The 18,033-nt window shown below is 29.3% G+C and overlaps 1 protein-coding gene across 1 annotated transcript in view; it reads left to right on the top strand.

Annotated features, from left to right (window-relative positions):
• Positions 1–17,294, top strand: part of LOC306845759 (protein unc-13 homolog A) — a gene marked incomplete at both ends in the record, with an annotated part of 85,471 nt that extends 68,177 nt beyond the window's left edge. Inside the window, 8 exons of the mRNA XM_079378738.1 lie at positions 933–1,056; positions 4,985–5,041; positions 5,116–5,196; positions 7,078–7,225; positions 8,952–9,008; positions 13,226–13,318; positions 13,405–13,564; positions 17,003–17,294. Coding sequence (XP_079234864.1) covers positions 933–1,056; positions 4,985–5,041; positions 5,116–5,196; positions 7,078–7,225; positions 8,952–9,008; positions 13,226–13,318; positions 13,405–13,564; positions 17,003–17,294 — 1,012 coding nt within the window. The remainder of the gene's footprint in view (positions 1–932; positions 1,057–4,984; positions 5,042–5,115; positions 5,197–7,077; positions 7,226–8,951; positions 9,009–13,225; positions 13,319–13,404; positions 13,565–17,002) is intronic.
• Between the last annotated feature and the right edge of the window lie 739 nt (positions 17,295–18,033).

Raw genomic sequence — 18,033 nt, 5'->3', positions numbered from 1 at the left:
TAACTGACAAATTAAAAACATGCAAGAAAAGAAATGCTAATTTAAAAGTTGCATTAATACATTATTTTTGTGTTTTCTTGTTGTGTTTACCTACATTTTAAACATGAATTAACAATTTTAAATAAAACATAAATAAATACAAAATTAAATAAAATGCAATTTTAAAAGTTGCATTAAATTATTATTTATTTATTTTTTGTTTACCTACATTTTAAACATGAATTAAGCATTTATATAAGTTAAATAAAAGTACAAAATTAACATGCAATTTTAAGTGCCATTAAAACTATTTTTATTTGTTTGCCTACAGTAAAATATGAATTAACAAATTTAAATATAATTAAATAAAATATAAAATTAAATTTAAGAAATTAATATAAAATTTTAGATGCTGCGTTTAAAAAAGATTAAGATGCAAAAATTAAATAAAATAAAACATGCCATTTTAAGTTGCATTATTTTTGTTGTTGTTGTGTTTACCTACATTTTAAACATGAATTAACCATTTTAAATGTCTTTTTATTTTTCAATTTGAAAAGTTATTTATATTAATTAATAGTAAATTAAGTGATACACGATATCTTTTTAAATATTGGACTATTTTAAGTAGCCATCAGATTATGTGATTTTATTTGTAAAATCAAAGCAGTATTTAACTGACTCCAAACATTTTTAATTGCAGTGTCGGGATCAAACTTGAACAAAGACTTACTCAGAATACAAAGAATAAAAATAAACAGCAGTAAAAGTTTAATGGGAATTAAATAAATATTTTATGGGCGTCACTTTAAGTGGTGGAGACAGATGTTGAATAAGGCATAGCTCTTGAATATTAATTAGTTGAAGTTTTAGTATTTTGTTATCGTTTTTATTAGTTTTTTATATCTTGTTAGTTTCTGTGTTAATAATGCTGTGGTTTCTTCTTCCCTCAGTCTGACTCTGTTCGCTAAGATCTGTGAGAAGACGGTTCTTAAGAGGGTGCTAAAGGAGCTGTGGAAGCTGGTGATGAACACCATGGAGAAAACCATCGTCCTGCCGCCACTGACCGACCAAACGGTGTGTGTTCATACACACTCACACCACACAAACACTGCTGCAGCATCACAGTAACATGACATGGAAACCAGGCTTTGTAAGGACACTGCTATGATGGTACACTGTGCAGTAGCATTTAAGTACCATGGTATTTCTTTACTCTTTCCACTTTTATTGTCCATGACTTTACCAGTAGCTTAAATCAACTAGATGATGATTTACTTTTTTTCATGTTTTCTTTTTTTTTTTTTTTTTACAGATGTTTTCAAATATATATATATATATATATATACTATAGAAATTTACATAACTTTTTTAGAAGATGCTGTACTAATTCCTGGTGATGTACCAAATTTTTTTAACGAAAATCCAAAACTGAAATTAAAGTTTTTATTTTGCGAAAACTGAAGTTTACTTAACAGTCAATTAATTAATGTAATTACTTTAATAATCAACAATCAAATAAAATTCCAAGAGAGCTTTTTCTTTGCATAATAAATAAATAAAAAAATATTTATCCACTATAGAAATTCACACAACATTTTACAATATTTGTTTATTTTCATGGCTTTTCCAGCCCTGATATTTCCACGATTATCCACAGTTTATATACTAGTGATGCACTGAAATTATTGTTTTATAGAAACGGCAAAAAAAAAAAAATATTTAGCTGAAAACTGAAATTAAATTAAATAATCAATTTAATTAATTAATAAATAATCAACACTCAAAAACAAAGTTAAATATAGATTTTAAAAATGTATATCAACTATATAAATTTAAGATTTTTTAGAAATTGATTTCTATTCATGACTATTCCAAGCACTGAAATTATTATAATTGTTTTTCCAAAACACTGAAAATGAAATTAAAGTTTTAATTTAGCTGAAAACCAAATCTAAAGTTTATTTAATAATCAATTAATTAATCAAAATAATTTAATAATCAACACTCAAATAAACACGTTATTTAAACTGAACACAAGACAGTTTTATATCACCTTTTTAATAATATAACGCTCAAATAAAGACACTTTCTTTGCAGAATAAATAAAAAATGTTTACCCACTATAGAAATTTCCATGACGTTATCATGATATATTTTCATTAATATTCCAGGCCTGATATTTCCAGGCACCAAAAATATTTTTTTTATTGGAACACTGAAACTGAAATTAGCATTTACATTTAGCTGAAAAACTAAAAATGTAATTTATTATTATTTTTATTTTTTTATATAATTGTACTTAATTTAAGTGATCAAATGCACTCACTTATGTTCTGCATTCTAGGGGTCTTTGATTAAGTGGGTGTGATTTTGTCGCTGATTGATCAGATTTCTATAGGAGCCCGTGTGTTGCCATGGTAACACATATGATCCTGTACTTTAAAACGCTCTGATGATGGCAGCATAAATCCTCCATGCAGATCAATACTAACTGCTCAACACTCCTCATCCATTAACTGTGATCCATCAGTGTGAGTCTGGGTTAATGCTGATGTGCTGAGAGACTCCAGACACACAAACCTAGTCAGCTGCCTACATAGGCTGCATTTTAAGACATCAAAGCTTCACTGCCAGCACAAAGGCTAGGGAGCGTAATTATGCTGCCTTCTAAGAAACCTTGTTTGACTAAAATCTAAGGCAGCTTTGCATGTATGTGTCACAGAGAAGAATATCCCAAAATTGCCAAAAGGCAAGTTTATTTGTATAGTGCATTTCACACACAATAGTAATTCAACGTGCTTTAATGTAAATGCTTAAAACATAAAAATAAAAATGCTTTAAAAAATTGCAGTCATAGAAACATGCATAAAAAAAGAACAGTAAAAAATAAGAAAAATAGATTGATATACAGTTGTGTAAATATATTTATAATTTATTATAAATATTATAGTATTATAGTATTATATATCTATAAATATTATAGTATTATATATTTAATTATTATTGTTAAATACTATTATTAATTATATTCTTCAATTATTAAAAAATTAATTTAATAAACGTAATACAAATAATTGTTAGTAAATATAATTTAATTAAATAATATAATTTAATTAAGTTGGTTAATATAATTTAAGTGGTAATTACATTTCAAATTAATTCAGTAAAGATTATTACTAGTAATACATAAGGAAACAAATCCCAATTGTTTTTTAAATGTTTATTTGTATAGCACATTTCATACACAATAATAATTTTGCTTTACTTAAAATTATAATTTTTTTAATTGTCATAAAAAGTTGGGTAAAAATAATAAAACAATGAAAAGAAATAAAAATGTTTGGGGAAAATGAATCCAATATGGTGGACGAATGCATATATTTTTAATTTAAATATCTTTATTAATATCTAAATATATTAGTGTATTTATTATCAAATAAATTCACTTTTATTAAATTTATCATTTATTCAATACTAATTGGAAAATAAAATGTAGTAATTGGATATTCTAATAAATATTTTAATAAAATATACTAATTGAAAAATCTATATTTATTTGACTAAATATTTGTATGTGGTGTATTTTTATAATATTGAAATATAAGTAGCAATATTTATGTGGACTTGTTGCCTGCGAGAGCGTTTCAAATCAGTCATGTGTTCCATTTGCTGCTTTAGAAGTCAGCTGTCTATGTAGGGCACTAGGTTTTGGAACGGTTACCCTCTCAGTATCTGATAAAGAGATTTGTGTCCTTTAGAGGTGTGTGTGTGTGTGCGTGTGTGTGTGTGCGTGTGTGTGTGTGCGTGTGTGCGTGTCTGTGATTTTTCATTCTTCTCTTATTTCTTTTCATCATCATTCACCTTTCACCAGATGATTGTAAGTATAACAGCGTATGGTCCTGTCTCCAGTCTGTCTGTGTCTCTGTGAAACTCGAGCATGATGCACGGCAGACTGTCTTCTTCATTTCCTCTCAGCACTCAGCCTGGACTTCCTGTCTCCCTCTCACTGCTTCCTCTTTCTCTGTCCTTCACTCACATCTAACTCTAATCCAGCAGAGAGTCTGCATCAGGCTTAGTATCCATCACTAAAGATCAAATTAAAACCAGTAAAAACTTCATTACTTGAAATAAGAAATAATGTTAACTGAAATAAAATATATATTTTTTAACTTGAAGTGTTAAAATAATTAAAACTGAAATTAAAAATTACAAAAACACATAGACTTATTAAAAAACTAATACAAATGACAAAAACACACAACAAAATTATTAAAACATTAACTCAAATAAACCTAAATGGAAAATATAAAAAATAAAAATTCAAAATATTAATAAACACTATTATACTAAAATAACACTGGTCTGGATGCCACTGTAGTTATCAATACAGCATATATCAGAAAAAATTAAATACATGCTTCAGTGCTCATATTAATCAGTAATTGTTATCAATAACTGTTTACATTTTCATATTGTCAGACCAGCCTTTTCTCTTTTCTACTGAAGTGTGTGTCTAGATGGTTGTAAATTAATTTTACATAAATTATCTAATAAATATTTTGTATGATAAAATTATCATAATGAATAATCATATTAAATTATAATAAATATAATTATATTTAATATCAACATTAAATAGTTATATATATTTAATTTTATGTATTTATTATATTTATTTTAAATATTATTTGTAATTTAATTATTTAAATTTAAAATTTTATAATTAGCGTTTCATGAACTCACAATGGTCATGTGACATGCAGGTAAACAAATAAAATATTTTATCTTTTTTTGTAAGTGTTTTATTTTGTAAGTGTTTTATTTAAAGTTTTTAGCTTTTCATGAACTCAAAAACTCTCTGACACTAGTGTTTTCTGCTGTAATTTGAGCTGTAATCAAATGAAGCTTTTCTCTTTTCAGGAACTGTAGGAAAAGTCTTTGTGTAATTTATCACAATTTTGAATTCCTGTGAGATCTGATGTGTGTGTGTTTGTGTCTGTAGGGCACACAGCTCATCTTTAATGCTGCTAAAGAGTTGGGTCAGCTCTCCAAACTGAAGGTGCGTTCAGACGGACTTCACTTCACCTCTCTTAGCGTTCATAAGGACACTGATGGTCTGTTTGTGTCTTACAGGAGCACATGGTGCGAGAAGAGGCCAAAGCGCTGAGCCCTAAACAGTGTGCAGTCATCGAGCTCGCACTGGACACTATTAAGGTACAAGTGAATCAGACCTGTCTGTTATCACACACTGACTAGAGTTAGTGTTGTCTGCTGTTTTTAATTTAATCTTAGTCCTGTGTCAAATGTCCTTTTTCAACCTGCTATGGTTTTCGTCGTTTTAATTGACTAATAATGTTTGTTTAGTTTTAGTCAATTAAAAATCTAACTCATGCTGCATAATGGTTAAACTGATAATCACAATTAATTTGCTTAAAAATTATAATTTTGCGATTAGTGATCATGATTGTTGTCGGTTTGTAATTAGTTTTTTATATTATTTACATTTAATTTAATTATTTACATTTATAATTATTATTTAATAGTGCTCTCAAACGATTAATCGCATCCAAAATAAAAGTTTTTGTTTATATAATATATGCATGTATATTTATTATGTATACATAAATAAAAACACATGCATGTATATATTTAAGAAAAATGTTATGTTTGTATATTAAATATATATAATATAAAATAGAATATAAATATATAAATGTATATACATTTATATATTTATATTCTTATATTTTATATTATATATAAATATTTAATATACAAACATAACATATTTTTGTATATTAAATATTTATATATAATATAAAATATAAGAATATAAATGTATATACATGTAAATATTTTCCAAATATATACTGAATGTTTGTGTATTTATATATACGTTATAAATATACACAGTACACACATTATGTAAACAAAAACTTTAATTTTGGATGCAATTAATCACGATTAATCATTTGACAGCACTATTATTTAATGATTTAGCTTGATAAAATTTGTATAAATTTGTTTCTAGTTTTTTTCCCAATTATAATATATTGTAATATAACATTTTATATAAAATATTCAATTTGAAAAATGTCTACTTTGTAATTAAACTTGAATCTCACTAATAGCAATTTATACAACTACAGAGCTTGTATAAAACGCTACTTTCTTGTTAAATTATACATTTATATATATACATAAAACATTATGGCTGTCAAGGGAATTAATGTAAATAAGAAATATGATTTTAGCTGTTTTTGCTTATTTAAAAAGACCGGGAATTTTAGTCTGCTTTTAGTCAATTGAAATATTAGTGGTTAAACTGATAATCGCAATTATTTTCCTCAACATTATAATCATAATTACTCATGATTGTTGGCATTTGAGAAATTACTGTACATATTGCACTTTCACCTATGAGCACAAATCATGAGACAGTTTACAAAGACAGTTTAATGAAGCTCAAATGTAGCATGATTACAACTGCATTATGTTTTAAATTACAATTTGAAATTAAAAGTTTTTTAATATACAAATACAAAAGACTTTTAAATATGAAAGTAAACCGCCAGCAGGTGGCAGCAAGTGACTGTCTTATTGAGGGAGTCATTCATTTAAATGATTTGTTCAGACTGCTGATGCATTCAGGAATGAACCAAGTGCCTGTGTTTATGAATGTGTTACTGAATCATTGATTCGTTCAATACACTGTATTGCTCAGACATGCGCAATTAATGCTGTGATCTTTGTTTGAAACTATTTTTTCGAGCTCTTTCACCTGCCCCTTCAAAAAATCTACTTGTCCCGGACAAGCATTAATGTCGAGCTCTGTTACTGTATATAACATGAATCCCTAGTAATGGTGATCTTGTTACCCGCCACAGCTGAAATCCACCCGCATTTGTCAAGCCCTGATTATCATAATTATAAACACTCTCTTCATTATGAAAATTGTGTCAATGTCGTCTCGTCTTAGTCGTGGAAAAAAAGGTCGAGGACTATTTCTCGTCATAGTTTTTGTGTAGGGAACGAACACTAATGCTGATGGTGTGTGTGTGTGTGTGTGTGTGTGTGTGTGTGTGTGCCTGACAGCAATACTTCCACGCAGGGGGTGTGGGTCTGAAGAAGACGTTTCTGGAGAAGAGTCCGGATCTGCAGTCTCTGCGCTATGCACTGTCTCTCTACACGCAGGCCACCGACAAACTCATCAGGAAGTTCATCCTGTCGCAGCACACTCAGGGTACAGTCCTTCTGCGCAATGCATTCTGGGATCACCTTATCTGTCAAACAAGCATGCAGTGTTGCTACTTTAGTCAGAACGGAGGATCTTATAAGACTGTATACTGTTTGGAGAAGGAAAACAGTCTAGCTCACCATTCAGAGTTATACGCTCTCTTTTCTTCTCGGTTGTTTTTGTGTCTTCCCCTTTAGAAAGAAAAATCAGAAATGAGATCAACTGGACACTTGGTGTCAAAGACCATATTTGAAGCCCCTGAGATATTTCTGATACTTCTGCTACAATGGCGAAACCACTTAATATTAAACGTTTTAGTCACAGAAACTAGAAGTGGCTATATATTAAAATAAATCATTATAGATAATACTTATAATAATAATAATAATAATAATAATAGATAATAGATAATAATTAATTATAGATAATATAGGAGTACCGTAATCTTAATAACTGAATGTTTGTCATGGTTTATAGTCCAGGTGATATGTGGAAAAAATTCACTTTTCCATAAAAGCATGAAATTTGGTACACTTGAATAGTTTGCGGCCCTAAACATTTTCAGAAATGGAGCCATTGCAAAAACACCTTGTGGTTGCCATGGCGACCATTTATTATTATCATGTTTGGTTCAGGAGATATGACACAGAATACATAATTTGGTTATGACGGAAAGTAAAATGGTCGCCATGGCAACCACAAGCTGTTTTTGCGCCATGAGCTGAACTCAAAGATCTAAGACTTTTTCTATGCACACAAAAGGCCTATTTCTCTCAAATATTGTTCACAAATCTGTCTAAATCTGTGTTAGTGAGCACGTCTCCTTTGCTGAGATAATCCATCCACCTCACAGGTGTGGCATATCAAGATGCTGATTAGACAGCATGATTATTGCACAGGTGTGCCTTAGGCTGGCCACAATAAAAGACCCCATTTTGAAAAATGGAGGCAAAAACAAAAGTGTTGCGTTTATAATTTTGTTCAGTGTACATGACTTTTCTATTTTGTAATTTGTTTTAGATGTTTATTTTTATACAGTTGTATTATCAGTTATAATATATTATATAAGGTTTTGTATATATACATCATTTAAAAATAAAAAGTAATTTAATTGTTTTAATCATTTTGACTCAAATAGCAATTTATATGCTAAATTATCAAATATAGTAAAATATATTACATTTAAGTTAAATAATATAATATTAGTTAAAATATATATTATCAGTTATATTATTATATAAAGTTTTGTTTAAAATATATTAAAAGTACATTAAAGTAGAACATGTGTAATGTACATTTTTAATTACTTTTTACTCACAAATAGCAATTTATATAAATGCAGAGCTTGAAAAACTGTTGTTAAGGGAATTAATTAAAATAAGAAATCTGATTTTAGCGTTCATCTTGTTTTTGTTTTTTAAACCTTTTTTGTTTTATTTAAAATACTTTTAAATCGTCTTGCGGGCCTCTTATAAGTGCACTGAGGCCCCTATGGGCCCCTGTCCTCTGGCTGAGAGCCGCAGCAGCGCGATTAGATGGAGATTTTTGTAGAAATCAACTCAAATGCGTCTCGTCTAGCTAGTCTAAACATTTCTCATTTAATGATCTGCTTCACATTCATTTCATTGCTCCATACTCTAATCGGATGATGATTGGGTCTGTTTGTGTTTTTCCAACAATATGTTGTGTGAGGGACTAACAAAACTACATCTTGCTCTTCTCTTGTGTGTAGTTCATGGCGGTAAAGGCATTCGATACAGTCACAGTGAAGACGTTTATCCAGAGAAGGGTATGTATCTGCAGCTCTCCACTCATACACCTCATTTATATTCATGGATGCAGATATGAATCCATATTCATGTGAAGATCACCAGCTGGTCTGCATGGGAGCGTCTCGTTCTCGATCTCAAGTGGGAGATTTACACAAACTAAAAGATGTTTTGCATGGTTTACCTAACATAAATGTACTATGCTAAGAATAATATCTGGGGAAAATAACCGATATGTTTGTTATTACTACTATAGTAAACTCAAATTATTACTCTTACTTTGGTAGCTTGAAATTGGCGACAACTGTCACAAAAACTGATTAAAGCAGGGATATTCTGGAAGATTAGAAAATAGTTTGAAGCAGATGCATAGTAATTTATTATGATTTTACAGTCACTTTGGTATTTTGGCAGAAACTATTAACTAAGATACATTTTTGTTGGGATGAACAACAGATACAATCTTAAAAATAAAGGTGCTTCATGATGCCTTTTTTGTCTAAATGGTTTCATAAAGAACCTTTAACATCTAAAGAAGCTTTCTGTTTCACAAAAGGTTTTTTTTTGGTTCTTCAGATTATAAAAAGGTAAGCTGGGGTCGACAATATAATTGGCCCGGTGGCCCGGACGTACTTTTAAAACCATCAGGGCCACCAGATCGCTCCAACTACTAGCCCGGTGGGGCCAGTAAAAATAATGCCTCGATTAAAAAAAAAGTCTAATTTCACATTAATTACCTGTGGTTCTGTGTTTTGATTTCTGTTTAATCGTCTCGGTAACCATCGCTAACACGTTACGTGATCCCGACAGCCTTACGCTCCGTCTGCACCGCCTTGCTCGCTCCATCGGTTACGCGCGCAAACTGCACACTGCTGCTCAGCACCTACCTATAGCTACTATTAAGCTAGGCTACATGTTTCTGAAACCCCCATCACCCGGCCAAACGCCGGGTAAAAAAGAGAAGGCAAGGAAGAGAAAATCACCAGAGGAATTGAGGGAAAGCGAAAGGGAATACCAAAAGAAAAGGCAGAGAAAGTTTCAGCCCCAGTGGCGAGACCGCTGGAATTGGCTGGGCTTAGGGGTGTGCGATATGACGACTTTTGATCGTGGACGATAAAAATGTCTCCACGATCTGCTTTTGAAGAAATATCATAGTATCGTGCTACAGCACACATTATATCAAATACAGTTCTGGTGCCTCCGTCTCTATATACTGTACATACACCTGAAGCACGCGCACTAAAAAGCCTGTCTAACAGCTCCTGATTACTCAACTAACTTATTTTTTGCGCCAATACTGTCAAAACACACAAGGTTTACATACAGACTCAGTTGGTTATCTCTAAAATGAAAGTAAATAGTTAAGAGAGAAACAGATGCGTGTCTGTATATTAGATGCGTGCAGCTCTTAAAGGGACAGGACACTAAACTTGCTGTCGACTGTCATTAAAGGGATAGTTCACCCTAAAATTTAATTTCTGTCATTATTTACTCACTCATGTTGCCCCAAACCTCTATTAATTTCTTGTGCTGAACCCAAAAGAAGATATTTTGAAGAATGAGGGTAACCAAACAGTTGCTGTTCTACATTGACTTTGATAGCAGGAAAGAACAATCGTATGGAAGTCACTGAGGACCAGCAACTGTTTGGTTTTCCACCTTCTTCAAAATAGCATTTATGTTCAGCAGAAGAAAGAAACTGCTGAACATAACATTTACTTGAGTAAATGATGGTATAAAAATAAAACATTATGACAGAATTGACAGACAGATGACAGAATATTTATTTTTGGGGGAACTATTCACGTAACGTTAACAAAACAACAAAACACAGAGAAAAATCACTCACTATTCTTGACTGAAAAACTTTAATACAGTTGCTTTAGGAATCAGTCTATCTAGTGTTTTATTTTTATATTTGTTCATTCAATTTCATTGAATGCTCTGCTAAATACACCTACCTGAAAATAAAGCACTGTTTGTTTTATTTGTATATTATGTGTATTTGTAATTTGTATCTTTGTTCTTATTAAAAAATAAGAAAGATAGAATGATGACAAAGATTTTTATCTTCGCCCACTTTGGCCTAAATATCTGTCATGTCTTTTTTTTGTTTTTTGTTACCTTGAAAGGCTTTGTCTTTCTAGTTTGGCTGTAATGCTCAGACAACTTGTAAAACCAACATGACAAAGAATCGTCATAAAATCGTGAATCGTGATATTTCTAAAAAAAAATTGTGATATGATATTTTTCCCATATCACCCACCCCTAGCTGGGCTACGATCAAGAAAAAAAAGAGTTTTACTGTGAGCTCTGCAGATCAATGCCCACATATGCAGACAAGTAAGTTAGAGAAAAGTTAACGTGTATGAAACCTAGGTATGAACATAATATAATGAATTGCTGTGTGACTACGGAGAATGAATCCTATGCAATAGGTTTATTTGCACTTGTTTCATGTTTTTGCACAGTTTTGCTGCACTTTGCACTAAACCTACCTTAAAAAAAATAAATGTTATGCATGTTGTTAAAGCAAACTGTTCTTTTTCGTGATTATTGGGATCAATACCCGACGCGTTGACCTGGGCCAGTGAACTTCAAAAGACACTGGCCCGGAGGGCCAGTGGCAAATTTCCCTTATTGTCTACCCCTGGTAAGTAAGAGATGGTTCTTTCTGGAACCAAAAATGCTTCTTCTATGGCATCGCTGTGAAGAACCTTTTAAGCACCTTTATTTTTAAGAGTGTATCTACAATGCAATGGACATTATTCAGTCAGATCTGAAAGGAACATATTTTGTGTTTTGGTTTGGGATTTATTTTCTGTTTATCTGGATGAAGGTCAGTCATGTATTTTGAGTTTTTCCACAAAAATTAAGACAGAAAAAATGTTAGCATTTTTCTTCTCCATTAACGTAAAATGAGTGTTACTTGTGGCAAACTTTTGACATTTCTGGAGTGAAGTTGATTTCAGAAATCCAATCATAGGACTATGTGTTTGTGCATACTGTACATGGCACGTGTGTACAGTTTGATTCTGCTGCCCTCTGCTGGAACAACCTCTAATAGCACTAATGACACTAACATAAGCACCAGTTGTTTTAGATCAGAGATTGTCTTTTTTTTTTTTTTTTCAGCCGAACCTCTTTTGACCTAAAATATTTACCTTAAGTTTTTAAGATTTTTAAGATTTTAAGTTAATATTTCAATAATTTAACGGCACATTTGCATGTTCATGGTTCTCTGGCGTTGATCAATGTTCAGATGACATGCAGGTAAAACGTTAAATATTTAATCTTTTTAAGTGAGTTTTGATTGTTTTTTTTATTTTAAAAATAATTATATATAGGACTGCACGACTGCCAAACATTTGTGATCATTTTGTCATGTATATTATATTTTGTCATATTTTTATTAACAAAAAAAAAAATGCATGACTGCCAAAAAGAGTAATTGTAAATATTTTGTTATTTTTACTTTGATATGTGTATATTATTTTGTTTATATATTTTGTTTGTTTTGGTTTTTAAGTTATTTATATATGGGACTGCACGACTGCCAAACATTTTTTATTGTGATTTATTTATTTATTGTTATTTTTTTGGCATGTGTATATTATTTTGTTCATATATTTACTGAACATTTTTATTTTACAATTATTTATATATAGGACTGTATGACTGCCAAAAATGTAGTTGATATCATGTATATATTATTTTGTCATGCATTTTTTAAAACTAATTCTTTTTTTTTAAATATATGACTGCCAAAAAGAGTAATTATTTTGTTATTTTTACTTTATGCATGTATTATTTTGTTTATATATTTCGATTGTTTTGGTTTTTAAATTATTTATATATGGGACTGCATGACTGCCAAATATTTAGTTGATTATTTTGTCGTTTATATATTATTTTGTCATATATTTAATTGTTTTTTTAATTATTTATATATAGGATTGTATGACTGCCAAACATTTTTTAATTTTGATTATATTGCCATACATTTAATTTATTGTTGTTATTATTATTCATTTTAATAATTGAGTTGAATACTGGTAAAATGCTGTAAACTTCAGTTCACAAAAGGTTTGAAATCATGCAAATGTGTAAATTAGACCTAGCGCACATTATGTTCCCAAATGCACATTAACCTTGTGTCAGAACAAAATCTTCAAAAACCTTACATTTAATTTGTGTTCTTATTCTCTTCTGACCTCTGACCTTCTGAATTGCTCAGCCTCAGGCGTGGATGACGCGGTGGGTGAGGCTTCTATGACCGTGGAGATCTTCAACGACCCAAACACAGGAGGACACAAAATCACAGTTAAAGGTGCTTCTGTCTTTCGGATCTGCTATACTCCCCTCTTTATGAGTGTCAGGGTGATGTTAAGGCTGTTATTGTGCTGTGATTGACAGTGGTGGCAGCCAATGACCTTCGCTGGCAGACGCAGGGAATATTCCGGCCCTTCGTGGAGGTTTACATCATCGGCCCGTACCTCAGTGACAAGAAGAGGAAGTTTGCCACCAAATCCAAGAACAACAGCTGGTCGCCCAAGTTCGCTGAATCCTTCCAGTTGTACGTTTGTCACAGACGCTGATCATACTTTAACTCTCTAAGTTTTTAGTAGTGCTGTCAAATAATTAATCGCGATTAATCACATCCAAAATCAAAGTTTTTGTTTACATATGTGCGTGTACTGTGTATATTTATTATGAATATATAACTAAACATACATGCATGCTTGTATTTAAGAAAATATTTTGTTTATATATGAAATATATGTGACCATGGACCACTAAACCAGTCATAAGGGTCAGTTTTTTTGAAATTGAGATTTATACATCATCTGAATAAAGCTGAATAAATAAGCTTTAAGATATGACCATATTTGGCTGAGATACAACTATTTGAAAATCTGGAATCTGATTTAAAAAAATCTAAATATTTAGAAAATGGCCATAAAAGTTGTCCAAATTAAGTTCTTAGCAATGCATATTACTAATCAAAAATTAAGTTTTGATATATTTACGGTAGGAAATTTACAAAATATCTACATGGAACATGATCTTTACTTAATATCCTAATAATTATTGGCATAAAATAAATTTTGATCCATACAATGTATTGTTGGCTATTGCTACAAATAAACCTGTGCTACTGATGACTGCTTTTGTGCTGCAGGGTCACATATATAAATATATACATGTAAATATATGTAAGTGTGTATTTGTGTATGCATAGTAAATATACACAGTACACACACATATATTATATAAACAAAAACATTTATTTTGAATGTGATTAATCACAATGAATCGTTTGACAGAACTACTTTTTATGAAGGGACAATTTTTGCCCCCTATATCAATGATTTATTAATTTATGAGGACATAGTTTATTGTTTGATTAATTGATTGAGTTACACTTCCTCAAATAGTTGACTTTTTTTTATTTTTTTACTACTACTTACTACTAGTTGATTTTCAAAATGGGTTTATGATGCCATTCATTTATGAGGGCATTTTCCTAAATGTATAGAAAAATATATTATAAAATTATTTATTATTTATTTATATTTCGTTAGTTCAATTGTTTTTGTTTATTTAAATTTATTAAATTTTTTAATAATTGTTTAGAAATTAAAATGTGAATGTTTAATAATTGATTTGTCTGCTACTAAAGGATTTTCAAAATGGGATTATGATGCCAATAACCATATAAAAAAAAAAAAACATTTTAAAGTAATTTATTTACATTTTATATCAAGTACTTCCATTTTATAAGAAATTACATAATCTGAACAATTCATCAGAAGTTAATTAATCACAATAATTCTGATTGCTACTAATGGATTTTCAAAATGGGTTTTATATGATGCTATTTATTTATAAATGCATTTTCCTAACCATAAATAATACATACTGTACATACATACATATTTATAAATTTTCTGCCAAGTATTTCAGTTTATCAGAAATTAAATAATCTGAATCATAAAAATAATGATGATGCCATTAATTTATGAAGGCATATTTTTAATAACTGTAGGCCTATAAAAATTAACTTTCATTTATTCATTTTGTTTATGGCTATAGTGATTCACTTTATAAAATTTTTTTAAAATCTATATCTGTTGTTATCATTAAAACTATTAAAATAATTTTCATTAATTGAAATACAGTAAAATATAAATATTAGATGCAAAACTCAAACCTATTTCAGCTAGTATTCAGTAAGTTTTAACGTTCTTTGCATCTAATATTTATTATATTTCAGCTTAGTTTCAATAAACAAAATTAAACAAATTTGTAATAGTTTTAGTGATTTTAGTATTTAAAGTTATTATTTATATTTAAATATTTTATTATTTAAAGTACTTATTTTAACGTTCTTCATCTACAGTAGTAGCCTACTTATATTTTATTATATTTCAGTTATTTCAATAAATTAAATAAACACATTTTTAATAGTTTTAGCTTTAATAATTTTAATACTTCAGCTTAATCATATTTCAGTTAGCGTTCAGTTAGTTTTTAGAGTTCTTTTTCTAATATTCATATTTTATTGTATTTCAGCTTCATTTCGATAAACAAAATTACTAAAACTACTGAAAATTATTTTTAAGTTAAAGTACTAAAATTACTAAAACTGAAAAAATAAAACTTTGTAGAAATATTAAAAATATGTTTACAGTTATCTGATGTTGGTTAATGGTGAGATGACATGCAAGTAAAAAGATAAAATATTTAATATTTTTTAGTAAGTTTTTTTTTTATATAAAAATAATTATATATAGAACTGCACAACTGTCAAAAAATTTAATTATTATATTATATTAAATATTTAATTATTTAGTCATGTATATATACATACATTTGATTGTTTTGTTTTTTATTATTTATAGGACTGAATGACTGTCAAAAAATTTAATTGTGATTATTTCATCATAAATTATGATTTTAACTATTTAACTAGTAGTATTAACTCTTATCATAAAAATTAATGACTGAAATATAATACAACTGTAATTTACAACAGTAAATATATAAGATAATGATAAAATGAAAATAAAAGAATTTTTCATAATATTTTATAATATTATTATTAATAATACTAATATTAATGTCTTAAATTCTTCACTTTTTTAAATGTTTAATTTTAAGTTAAAATAAACTTAAAGTACTAAAATTCCTAAAACTGAAAAAATAAAACTTTGCTTTTAATTTAAAATAAATTAATTCTACACTTAAAATGTAAAATAAAATATAAAATAATTCTAAATATTAATAAATACTGTAAAAGTATATAAATTCTAACAAAATGGTACTGACATGAAGATAAGGATTATTTTATATGACTGAAATATATATTTACTGTTTTAAATTAGAGTTGTATTATAAGATAAAGCATGATAAAATAAGAATTTTTCATTTGTTTTATTTTATAATATTAGTAATATTAATTAAATTCTTCACTTTTTTAAATGTTCGAACCCTCAAGCTTTAACATTTGAGTACTAAAATGAGTAAAACAGAAAAAAAAAACGTTTTGCAAATATAAAAAAAAATTAAAAGCACTTAAATTGTAAAATAAAAGAAAATATAAAATAATTCTAAATATTAATAAATACTATAAAAGTATATAAATAATAAACAAAATGGTACTGACATGAAGACAAGGATTATTTTGTATGTTTTAAACTAGATTTTTTTTTACTATTCTTTGAAATATTTATTCATTTACATTTAATCATTTAGTAGATGCTTTTATCTTAATCAAAATCAACAAAAGAGCATATGCATAATTTGCAAGTGCTATAACAAGTCTCAGTTACCCTAATGCAGCACACATAGCAAGTTGTTTTGAATGTTTTATTATATAATAAAAAGAAAACAGAAAAAAAAGAGTATATTCAAATATATAACTATATTAGAATAATCGAGCTGTATGTCTAAATCAGTGTTTGGAGACACTACCGTTCTGATGTGATTCTGTCTCTCGCTCCCTATCTAGTGTGCTGGGCAGTGAGCTGGGTCCGGAGGGTTACGAGCTGCAGGTGTGTGTGAAGGATTACTGTTTTGCGCGCGAGGACCGGAGCGTGGGCATGGCTGTGCTCCAGCTGAAGGAGCTAACGTCCCGCAGCAGTGCCGCCGTCTGGCTCCCGCTCGGCAAACGCATCCACATGGACGAGACGGGCCTCACCGTCCTCCGCATCCTCTCACAGCGCAACAACGACGAGGTCGCCAAAGAGTTCGTCAAGCTGAAGTCGGACCAGCGCTCGGCCGAGGAGGGCCGGGGGAGCTGAGGTGTAAACCAGCGAACTGTCCCGCAGCACACAGACACATGCATACGCACATCTGCACAGACGAACGCAATCCCAAGCTAATAATGATGTCAAAATAAACTCCTGACAAATATATGAAGAGTTCATTTGAAAAAAACTCAATTTTCAACAATCAGGTTTTTTTCATTGTGCATTCCAATTAATCTCAATCAAACTGCAGTCGGGTTCATTTGATTAGGTAAAAATTCACTAAATAAACAATAAAAACATGATAATAAAAAACTTTACATTTTAAAAATGTTTAAATGTTAGAAAAGGCGTTATCTGTTTTTGCAAATAAACTCTTCATATATTTCATCACAACTTGAAATGTACATCGACCCCCGTTTACTTCCATAACAGACCATTAGTTCCTGATGGATAAATCAAATCCTACATGTTTTCATTTTCATTTAAACTTTTAGTCATTTTGTTGTTTTTGTAATTTTTATTATTTTTTAATGTCTATATATATATTTTTTTTTTTCAGTTTTAGTCTAACTCGATACTAAAATAATTAAACTAAAACTGAAAAAAAATATGTAGACATTTTTTACAAAAATTAACTAAAACTTTAACTAAAATTAAAGTGAAAACAGAAAACTAATTAAAAATCTTGACAAAATATAATTTAAAAATATTAACAATATTCAAAACTTATTTTTTATATTTAATTATATTTAATTGTATTTGTTTATTCTATTTCAAGTACCAAATGTTT

This window comes from Barbus barbus (genome assembly GCF_936440315.1).
Source record: "Barbus barbus genome assembly, chromosome: 26".
Classification (NCBI taxonomy): domain Eukaryota; kingdom Metazoa; phylum Chordata; class Actinopteri; order Cypriniformes; family Cyprinidae; genus Barbus; species Barbus barbus.
Note: the sequence above shows the minus strand (reverse complement) of the source record. Positions and strands in the feature narration are given on the sequence as shown.